Below are 11979 nucleotides of genomic sequence, written 5' to 3' on the forward strand. Positions count from 1 at the left end.
ACGTGGCAGGGACTCAACAAGTCGTTGGAAGTTCCCATGCAAAAATATTGAGCCATGCTACCTCTATAGCTGTCCATAATTACAAAAGGGTTGTCAGTGCAGTATTTTCTGCATGAAATGACCTTCCAATTATGTCTCACAAATGTTCGATGGGATTCATGTTGGTTGATGTGGGCGGCAACATCATTCACTGAAATTGCCCAGAATGTCATCAAACCAATCGCAGACAACTGTGGTCAGGTGACATTGAAACGGTACAGTAGTTTCTGCTCTACAAGCAGCAGGTTTCGCTGCTCGCTCGCACCGAGAAATACAAACAGAGGCGGCTCTGCCGCCAATTTTATTGCACGACGCTGCCGGCCGCGGGTGCAATAGAACCCGTGTGGACGGGTGGAAAGAAATGTGTCAGGCTTCATAATACGTATTTATATGTGACGTGTATTATGCATTTCTTGTACGTGAATCTGCACGTGAACTTTCCTAATCCTCCACACACCTTTCCGTAAAGCGTGGCCAAATCTTAGTTGGGAAGTAGTTCTGTAGTATAGTAGTGCCAACCTCACTCCTGGGTAGGGGATCAGAGAGACATCACAGGCAGGTAAAAGTCAAAGACGTTTCAGTGTCACAAGATCTGGGGTGGAGAGGCTGGTCACGGCCAAGTGGTTCGACCATCCCCTCCACCGGGGCCGAGGAAGACCTCCGGGTGCCCGCCATATTGGTGGACTGTTACAGAAGACGGGTAAGTGAGCAGACGTGGCCTCAGTGCGTTTGTCTCAATGTTCAAGCATGGAAGAGAGGTATTTGAACACTTGTACTAATTCTTTTATTTCCAGCTTCGGATTGTGTAAGGAAATGAATGTTCTCGTTTAATTTCGGAAATTTGACCCCCTGTGCTAATGTTTCTGGTCCCCAGTTTGCCCGTTATCCTCCTCACGTAGTGGATGTCCTATGTAAAATATTAGGAGACTTTGGTGGTATACATTTGGCCAACGCAATTCCGTCTTGCCCGCAGATTAGTATATAATATACCCGAGCTGTAGGTTGTAAAATTGTAATATCTGTAAACTGGAACAATTGCTGCAATCGCTGTAAAGTCGAGTGATAATGTTTAAAATAAACAGGTAATCAATTTTCATCAATCTTTAACATACCTTAAAAATCACAAAGAAGTTAAAGGAATTCATTTAAAATAAAACATATAGAATGCAGGGACCCACACATCAGCGTGTGAGCCCTCCAGCCCCTTGTCTAGTATCATACAGAAAGGGCACGGTCTCTAGGTAGCGCTCTCAAGCTCCCCTCCCCAGTTATCCGTTGCGCAATTTTCATTCAGGGCTAGTCGACATCAACTTTCATCTGGCGTCCCTAGGCAAGGAGGTTTGACGGGAATCTTTCAACGTGGCGCATTGTCATCCGTAAAAATTCCATTCTTGTTTGGGACATGAAGTCTGAACATATCCATTTCCAGTCAATGATTGATTCAGTTGGACCAGACGACCCAGTCCATTCCACGTAAGTACAACCTACACCATTATGAAGCCGCAACCAGCTAGCAAAATGCCTTTTTGACAAGTTGGGTTCATGGCTTCCTAAAGTCTGCATCACACTCTAACCCTACAATCAGCTCTTACCAACTGAAATCGGCAGTCATCTGACCAGGCCACCGTTTTCCAGCCATCTAGGGCCCAACCGATATGGTCACGAGCCCAGGAAATGCGCTGCAGGCGAAGTCGTGCTGTTAGCGAACGCACTCATGTCGATCATCTGCTGCCATACCCAATTAACGCCACTTTCACCGCACTGTCATGGCGGATACGTTCATCGTACATACCACATTGGTTTATGCGGTTATTTCGCCTAGTGTTGCTTATCTGTTAACGCTGATAACTCTACGCAGACGCCGCTGCTCTCAGTCATTAAGTGCAGGCCCTACATTGCGCGTGGTGAGACGTAATGTTTGACATCTGGTGATCTGGGCTCACTCTTGACACTGTAGGTCGTGGAATATTGAATTCCCTAACGACTTCGGAAATGGGATGTCCCATGTGACTAGCTCCAACTACCTTCCGCGTTCAGAGTCTGGTAATTCCCGTCGTGTGGTCATAATCACTTCGGAAAACTTTTCTCATGAATCACTCTGAGTACAAATGACTGCTCCGCCAATGCACTGCCCTTGTACTTGTGTACGCGATACTACAACCATCTGTATATGTGCATATCGCCATCCCATGACTTCTATCACCTCCGTGTAACTCGCTTGGCGGTGGAGTACTGGCGTCATGAGCGAGACCTATAACAGAACCTGCCTCAGCTGCGTAGAGATGTTGATTAAAACATGATGTATGCAAAGTGTGTAGCTCGTGGAGCAGTCAGTGTGTTCGTGTCACCGTTAATATTTACACTACTGGCCATTAAAATTGCTACACCACGAAGATGACGTGCTACAGACGCGAAATTTAACCGACAGGAAGAAGATGCTGTGATATGCAAATTATTAGTTTTTCAGAGCATTCACACAAGGTTGGCGCCGGTGGCGACACCTACAACGTGCTGACATGACAAAAGTTTCCAACCGATTTCTCATATACAACCAGCAGTTGACCGGCGTTGCCTGGTGAAACGTTGTTGTGATGCCTCGTGTAAGGAGGAGCAATGCGTACCATCACGTTTCCGACTTTGATAAAGGTCGGATTGTAGCCTATCGCGATTGCGGTTTATCGTATCGCGACATTGCTGCTCACGTTGGTCGAGATCCAATGACTGTTAGCAGAATATGGAATCGATGGGTTCAGGAGGGTAATACGGAACGCCGTGCTGGATCCCAACGGCCTCGTATCACTAGCAGTCGAGATGACAGGCATCTTATTCGCATGGCTGTAACGGATCGTGCAGCCACGTCTCGATCCCTGAGTCAGCAGATGGGGACGTTTGCAAGACAACAACCATCTGCACGAACAGTTCGACGACGTTTGCAGCAGCATGGACTATCATCTCTGAGACCATGGCTGCCGTTACTCTTGACGCTGCATAACAGACAGGAGCGCCTGCGATGGTGTACTTAACGACATACCTGGGTGCACGAATGACAAAACGTCATTTTTTCTGATGAATCCAGCTTCTGTTTACAGCATCATGATGTTCGCATCCGTGTTTGTCACCATCGCGGCAAACGCACATTGGAAGCGTGTATTTGTCATCGCCATACTGGCGTATCACCCGGCGTGATGGTATGGGGTGCCATTGGTTACACGTCTCGGTCACCTGTTGTTCGCATTGACGGCAGTTTGAACAGTGGACATTACATTTCAGATGTGTTACGACCCGTGGCTCTACCCTTCATTCGATCCCTGTGAAATCCTACATTTCAGCAGGACAATGCAGGACCGGATGTTGCAGGTCCTGTACGGGCCTTTCTGGGTACAGAAAATGTTCGATAGCTGCCCTGGCCAGCACATTCTCCAGATCTCTGGCCAATTGAAAATGTCTGGCCAAAGGTGGCCGAGTAACTGGCTCGTCACAATGCGCCAGTCACTACTCTTGATGAACTGTGGTATCGTGTTGAAGCTGCATGGGCAGCTGTACCTGTACACGCCATCCAAGCTCTGTTTGACTCAATGCCCAGGCGAATCAAGGCCGTTATTATGGCTAGAGGTGGTTGTTCTGGCTACTGATTTCTCAGGATCTATGCATCCAAATTGCGTGAAAATGTAATCATATGTCAGTTGTAGTGTAATATATTTGTCCAATGAATACCCGTTTATCAACTGAATTTGTTCTTGGTGTACCAATTTTAATGGCCAGTAGTGTATTTCAGCTAATGTCTGTGGTAGTGACCGTTTTCGTTGGAAGGGCTAAACGAAGTAGCACATAAATTTGCCAAGTATTGTCTATAGTTTAAGGACCGATTTCCTTCATCCTTCTCCAGTACGAGCTTGTGCTCCGTCGGTAATGATCTACTTGTCAGGGTTGTTAAATCCTAATCGTTCTTTCTTTAGCGGGCAGGGAGGCTTATGGAATTATAGTTACCACGCTCCGTATGTAAACAAAAAAAATCTTCAGTTATATCTACGTACATACTCTGCAAACCACTGCGAAGTGTATGGCAGTGGGTACTTAGTGTGGTATCGCCTGTTAGGATTTCTTCCCGTTCCATCCTTTGTGGAGCACGGAAAGAATGACCGCTTAAATGCGTCTGTGCGTGCTATAGTTAGTCTAAATCTTATGTTCCGATCCCTACGGCATCGAAAAGTAGCGGGATATTCATCTCTGGATTCTTCACTTAATACTGGTTGTTGAAATTTTGTATGCGAGTTTTCAAGCGATTTTAGTTGGTTGGTTGGTTGGGGGGAGGGTGGAGGGGGGTGGGGGAAGAGGACCAAACAGTGAGGTCATCGGTCCCACCGGACTAGGGAAGGATGGGGAAGGAAATCGGCTATGTCCTTTCAAAGGATCATCCCGGCATTTGCCTGAAGTGATTTAGGGAAATTACGGAAAACGTAAATCAGGATGTCCGGACACGGATTTGAACCATCGTCCTCCAGAATGCGAATCCAGTGTCGTTACCACTGCGCCACCTCACTCGGTCACGCGATTGTTGGCTTCTATCTTCAACAGTTTACCAATTCAGGTTTTGCAATATTTACGTAACGTTCGCCTGTGAGTCGCACATACCTGTGAACATTCACGATTCGCTTCTTTGTATACTTTCAGTATCTCCTGTAGTCTGATTTGATATGGTCTTACACATGAGCAATATTATAAGACGCAACGCACAAGCGGTTCATACCGAAACTGTTGATGACTGTTTCAAATTGTAATGAGCGGATGGACGTGTACGGGTATGGAGACAACCTCATGAATCCATGGACCCTTATGTCAGCAGGGTTCAAGCTGGTGGGGGCTGTGTAATGATGTGGGTGGTGTGCAGTTGGAGTGATATTGGACCCCCGATACGTCTAGATACGACTTTGACAAGTGACACGTATGTAAGCATCATGTCTGATCATCTGCAGCCATTCATTTTCAGTGTGAATTCCGACGAACTTGAACAGTTCAAACAGGACAGTGCGACATCTCACACGTCCAGAATTGCTACAGAGTGGCTCCAAGATCACTCTTCTGAGTTTAAACACCTCCTCCGCCCACCAAACTCCCCAGACATGAACATTATTGATCATATCTGGGATGCATTGCGACGTGCTGTTCAGAAGAAATCACCGCCCCCTCGTACTCTTACGGATTTATGGACAGCCCTGCGGGATTCATGGTGTCAATTCCCTCCAGCACTACTTCAGACATTAGTGGAATCCATGCCAGTGTTACGCACTTATGCGTGTTCGCGGGGACCCTATATGATATTAGGCAGGTGTACGAGTTTCTTTGGCTCTTCAGTGTATTTGACCTCAGAATGTGTTCGAAGATTTTACAAGAAACGTACGTCAATGGGATACGACGGTAGTTTTGCGGATCACTTCTGCTACCTGTCTTATAGACGGGTGTGAGATGTCCTTTCTTCCAGTCATTGGGCACAGTTTTTTTTCGAGCGATCTACAGTAGATTATGGCTAAAAGAGGTTCCAACTCATCCGGAAAGTCAATATAGAATCTAATCTGACAGGGGATTCCATGAGTCATGAAGTTTTGTTCGGTTTTAGTGATTTCAGCCCGTTGTCAACGCCACTCACACGATTGTCGCAGTTCTTGCCGATACCGGGCAGCAACTTTCTATTGAAGTGTTCTCGCCTGTACGGGAATTACATGAGTAAGACTATAGGTTGTGACACGTCCCGGAAGTTTAAGACTGGCCGTAAGTCGTGCACGGACACCAAAGCAGTTAAGGCAACCGTTCGCGTAAAGCGGGAGTCCGGGTTCGAGCCCCGGTCCGGCACAGATTTTCATTGTCGTCCTTCCGTTATACAGCTGATGGTTGTTCGTATTCGCAACTGCTATTACATTTCATGAATATCTGCATCATTCATCTTTGCAGTGCTGTGAGGATTAAATTGGGGTAATACTCCTGGATTTTTATTTGTAAAGGAACATTGGAAAACCGAGTTCAGCGTTCCTCCTTTCGCTTTGATACCCTCAGTTTGTTCCTCATATGGCCGGCCGAAGTGGCCGTGCGGTTAAAGGCGCTGCAGTCTGGAACCGTAAGACCGCTACGGTCGCAGGTTCGAATCCTGCCTCGGGCATGGATGTTTGTGATGTCCTTAGGTTAGTTAGGTTTAACTAGTTCTAAGTTCTAGGGGACTAATGACCTCAGCAGTTGAGTCCCATAGTGCTCAGAGCCATTTGAACCATTTTTTTTGTTCCTCATATGTGGTTGAGTAATTAGCCTCTGCCGTGTCTTGTATAATGAATAGGAGAGCATAAATACAGTTCCAGAACTTGTCCTCCGCCATCAAGTCTGTAGCGAATCCGTTATTGACAGGACGTGCAGTGTTAACAGAACGAATGATAACGAGTATATTGCGCGAAGCGTAAGACACGTTTGGTATGACCCAGCAGGGGAGGTCGGTGAGGCACGTGCGTTGTTACTGGAAGCAGACAGGTGGGATCAATAAACGAGACAGATGCCGGCGGCGTGCGCTAGCCTAGCATCACGGAGCTATCGATGTCACTGGAACCTGAGGGTTGACTAACTTGTACCTACCGAATGATCGTGTGGAAGCATAAGCCCAAGTCTCAGAGTAATGTACACGCAAGAGTAAGCTAAAACGACATGGGGAAAGAATCAGCATTCCTCTATGCGTCTTTCATTCTGCAAGAGCTCTTTCTGTGCGAAGATTTCGGCATCCTGGAAATGTGCCTGAGCGCACTTCGTTCCTTTGTTGCGCTTCGACTTTAAGGAAATGACATCAGGGTGCAGAAATGATGGCGTGAGTGGAGTAACGTGTGGAATGCAAATGATTGCACGACAGGAAAGCCTCATTGCTGAGACGCAGATACTGAGCTGAAACAGGCCTTTGTTATTCCACTGATCTAAGGCGACCAAACAAACAAACAAAAAAAGTCATGTTTTTGTGTTTAGTGGTCAAGTTAGCTTTAGGCACGGTTGTCTTGCTTATAAATATTCCGCAAAGACGTCCTTAACTAACACCACGATTATAGGAAAAACTTCTTGGGTGAACATCTTTTGCACTCTAGGTAACATACATTACAACATAATTTTAAAAATGCACCCGAAAAGACATTGTGTGCCAAGAAACTATAGTAACGGAAAATGGTACGCATTTAAAACCTCAATAATTTTGGACAATAGTTACTTAAGTTTTTAATTTCGTTTCTAGTAAAAGTTTTGGTGATTGTATATCATCAACAAAATGTCATTAAGCGTCCATGTTAGTTTCAGGAGGAGAAAAATCTTGAAATGTGCCCGTCCTTACCATCTTGAAAGCACACTTACATACAATAACTGGTATATTTTCGAGTTCTCTGTTGCTTCGGAGTAGTGGCAATATAATTCTGTAACAAAGTCCATAGTCATTTGTTGATTCATCTGTATTTTATACTAGCGATAGAACTCCTAGAACAGAAAATAATCCTTAAGGAGCAAAACAAAAACTGAGTTCACCAGGTATTTATTACATATTAAGGGCACAAAATTTATTTTGTTTCAAACAGGTGTTTTTCTTTATTTATACCATTCCGCCATTTTGTGGCCGGTACATTTAAATTAAACTAATACTTTAGTAATCAATTAGACAAATAGTTAAACACTACCGCGGGATGTAAACTATAATTTAATGTGCGCCGAAAACACTGAGAATTATGCTTTACTGATGATTTTCTTTCTCTTGTTTCCCCGTGATCTGTCAGCTGATTAATTTTAGCTGTTGCTATGTGCTAAAAACAAACATACAAATAAATCTCCCTCTCTCCACCCCCCTCCCCTCCGCCGCCCCCCCCTCTCTCTCTCGTACACGCATGAGCAAAGCTGTTTCTGCATAATGAGAAATGAATGTAGGTTTTAACTAAAGTATACCTTCTCAAATTTTTGATAAATTCTCCATGAGCGTTAAGTGGAATCTACGGTTACTGTTACTGAAATGACGTTTTCGGCTGTTGATAAAAAGGTGCTTTGTGGTCAGTGGCAATAACCAAGATATTGTAGCAACTATCTTTGGTTTTTGCTCTAATTGAGAACTTTGAAAACGAAGAGGAGAGTAATATGATACTTGTTATAGTATGGAGAGCAGCTGTTACATAGAGTTGCTCTCCAACCTATTACAAGCATCATATTACCCTTCTCTTCTTTTTTCAAGGCTTTCGATTGCAGTAAAAACCAAAGATAGTAGGCGATTGGGGGGGGGGGGGGGGGGTGGAGGAGATGGAAAATGATTTACATATTAAATGTGAGGAACAAGACTGTCATGTACTGCGTGGTTTCAGCTACTTTTCCAAGTAAACATTGTGTAATGCAGCGGGACCCTCGCGGTTCTGCCAGTCTTGTCATCATATTTAGCACATTTTCCCGCCTCTCCTTGAGGAAACTCTTTATGTCACTTTATTTTTCATATCCGTGGACCTCTCAAGCCGTTAAAAATACACTATTCGATACTAAAAAACTGAACTGCCTCAGTATCTCAGAGGATAAAATTTTACACGCTTGATGAGATGGTAACTTACACGACTCTTCGCGTTCCATAACTTATCGAATTCCTTGTTTCGTTATCTTCAACGGCTGGGAAAAATTTACGTTAACAGTATAGATAAATCATCCGGTATATAAAAACAACGTTAGCGCATATAGCGGCACTTGACCTCTGCAAGCATGTAAATTAATGCGTTAAAAAGAAAGTTAAGAGCAGGTAACAGGTTTTGTCCGCAATCATCCTTTTATACTCATCTCAATGTTTATTTTTCTTTACTTCCGCTGACGCCTACCCCGCCGTGGCCACCTTCCCCTCCCCCACACACCCCCATACACAGGCCGGCCGGAGTGGCCGTGCGGTTCTGGGCGCTGCAGTCTGGAGTCGAGCGACCGCTACGGTCGCAGGTTCGAATCCTGCCTCGGGCATGGATGTGTGTGATGTCCTTAGGTTAGTTAGGTTTAATTAGTTCTAAGTTCTAGGCGACTGATGACCTCAGAAGTTAAGTCGCATAGTGCTCAGAACCATTTGAACCCACACACAGCGCGCGCGCGCACACGCACACACACATAGACAAACACACCCTTCCCCTTATTGCACTCAAAGGAACACAAACAAATGTAGAGTATCACTGAAGAAATTCGATTTCATATTCTCGTATACAACGCCTTTACTTAAAGAAGCAAGGTATTGTCACACACAGAATCAGATGCACATCCCATGACACAATTACATACATGAACATAAAGGTATAAACATCCCAAATGAATCAAAATGTACACTAATATATACCAAATGCTTTTTAATTTTGAAATAAGGAAAGTATGTGTCGTATGTTAGTTATTTGTCTATTCTTTACCTTTTCATTCCCTTTCACACATCTATGAATATAAACATAAAATATTTACAGAATGGCAGAATCTAGGGAGGAACAGGATATTTCTTTGGAAAGACGGGGAGGGGGTGGTAAGGTAAACACATAGCAATAGTGTTTTAAAACTGCAGACAGTATAAAATTTTTACCCTCAGTTTTATTTCCCATTTCGACCCAACAACAACATTTACTTATTATTATTGGCTCTGAGCACTATGGGACTTAACATCTACGGTCATCAGTCCCCTAGAACTTAGAACTACTCAAACCTAACTAACCTAAGGATCACACAACATTTACATCCAGAATGTTTCTTTCACCGTGCAGCGGAGCAGGCAGTGCTTTGAAACTTTCTGGCAGATTAAAACTGTTTCTGGACTGGGACTCCTGACACTTGAAAAATTTCCACCACTGTATTCGACAAGGCAATGCCATAATAAGACTGCCTCTGTTGAACTTCGGACGCAGCTCTTTAAATTTCACCAGGAGAGAGGTGCGGAAGTAGGGGTGTGAACGTGAGTGGTGAGAGTGGTGAGGCGTGAGTGGACATCTCAGTCCGTAAACGAATTGCTTTCAAGACGAGGTTCCGGTTCGAGTCTCAGTACGGCAGAAAGTTTTAATGTGCCATGAATTTTTCAATACTTCTTTCCATAAGCGTCCTTGTGTGACCCTTCTCCTGTACCACATACTCGCTTAAGAGACAACTGAACCTACCGATACTGGATGTCGGCTTCATCCCATAAAATATCGATGGTGGGTTATGTGACGCCGTGTGTGTTTGTGCAAACAGAAAGGGAACGTAACATTGACAACATTTCTATTTTAGTTTCTAGAATGTGTATTGTGGTGATAGACTTATCTGTACCCGAGGTGTACGTTAGGGTGGAAGGTGACAGTTTGGTTATGAGCTAACTATGTCAACGAATAAATCACATAAGGTTAGATAAAGTGATAGACTGATCTGTATCGTAGCCTGAGGTCTAGGTTAGGTTCAAAGACGGCAGCTAGGTTGGTGAGTCGGCTAAATGGTATCATGGTATCGAACACTTCAGTTAATATCCCGCTTGCTCCACTACTATCCCCCCCCCGCCCCCACAAGACCGACTCTTCCCCCCCTACCTGCCCTCCTTAAGAACGACACACACACACACACACACACACACACACACAAACACAAACACAAACACAAACACACACACACACACACACACACACACACACACACAATGGAGACGGCGCGTGCCCACTTGAGACAAATGCGTGAGCGCAGACACGAGGGTAGAGGAACTTGAGCAACTGTGCCAGCCCGCGGTGCGAGAGGAGGGCGTGTCGGCAGGCGCCGCGAGCTCAGCTGCGACTTACCGCGCTGTCCGCGGGCGTGCCCGTCGGCTTGTAGGGCACGCATCCCTCAGTCACGAATGTGTCGGCTGGAACAGGGTCGGCAGCGGCCAGCAGCGGCAGCAGAAGCAGGACGAGCAGACCCGAGCAGAGAGAGCGTGGCTGGGGCGCCATGGCGGATGCGGCGCCGGTCGGCGCGGCCCTTTATATATCGACCTGCAGTCGCAGCCGGCGCCCGGCCCGGCGAACCGACCGGCCGTCCTTCCGCGAAGCGCGCTGCCTCGTGCTGCGCTCCCACGGGGGTCGACGATCTCATCTTCACCTCTCGGCCGCGCCCCCGCAATATACACTGACGGAAAAAATCGCAACATCAAAAAATAATTCATGTAGAGTAATGAAAATTCGGGAATACGTTCCCTAGGCCACATACTGACGTGATTAATATTGCAGAATGACAGGTTAATGAAAGATAAGTCGTTGCAAATGGAAAATACTGGTACATTAATAACTGGCGTAACATCCAGAATGTTGAAAGCAGCTGGGATGTTTCCAGAATGAGATATTCACTCTGCAGCGGAGTGTGCGCTGATATGAAACTTCCTGGCAGATTAAAACTGTGTGCCGGACCGAGACTCGAACTCGGGACCTTTGCCTTACGCGGGCAAGTGCTCTACCAACTGAGCTACCCAAGCACGACTCACGCCCCGTCCTCACAGCTTTACTTCTGCCAATATCTCGTCTCCTACCTTCCAAGCTTTACAGAAGGTCTCCTGCGAACCTTGCAGAAGTTTCATATCAGCGTACACTCCGCTACAGAGTGAAAATCTCAGTTTGGAAACATACCCCAAGCTGTGGCTAAGCCATGTCTCCGCAATATCATTTCTTTCAGGAGTGCTAGTTCTGCAAAGTTCGCAGGAGAGCTCCTGTAAAGTTTCGAAGGTAGGAGACGAGGTACTGGCAGAAGTGGAGCTGTGAGGACGGGGCGTGAGTCGTGCTTGGGTAGCGCAGTTGGTAGAGCACTTGCCCGCGAAAGGCAAAGGTCCCGAGTTTGAGTCTCGGTCCGACACACAGCTTCAATCTGCCAGGAAGTTTCAGATACGGTTAATCCCATTTCTGGATGACGCTGGAGTTGTCGTCCGACGATGTCTCATACGTGCTCCACTGGAGTCCGATTTGC

General features: G+C 45.8%; 1 protein-coding gene and 1 non-coding gene across 2 annotated transcripts in view; both read right to left on the reverse strand.

Moving 5' to 3' along the window:
• Nucleotides 1-11027, reverse strand: part of LOC126455536 (uncharacterized) — a 31371-nt gene extending 20344 nt beyond the window's left edge. The window contains exon 1 of the mRNA XM_050091287.1: nt 10827-11027. Coding sequence (XP_049947244.1) covers nt 10827-10976 — 150 coding nt within the window. The 5' untranslated portion in view covers nt 10977-11027. The remainder of the gene's footprint in view (nt 1-10826) is intronic.
• A 393-nt stretch (nt 11028-11420) lies between these two features.
• Nucleotides 11421-11495, reverse strand: Trnat-cgu (transfer RNA threonine (anticodon CGU)). Its single transcript has one exon. It is a non-coding gene; the product is annotated as a tRNA-Thr (tRNA).
• Nucleotides 11496-11979: the final 484 nt, after the last annotated feature.

Source organism: Schistocerca serialis, chromosome 2, assembly GCF_023864345.2.
Source record: "Schistocerca serialis cubense isolate TAMUIC-IGC-003099 chromosome 2, iqSchSeri2.2, whole genome shotgun sequence".
In the NCBI taxonomy this organism is placed as follows: Eukaryota; Metazoa; Arthropoda; class Insecta; order Orthoptera; family Acrididae; genus Schistocerca; species Schistocerca serialis.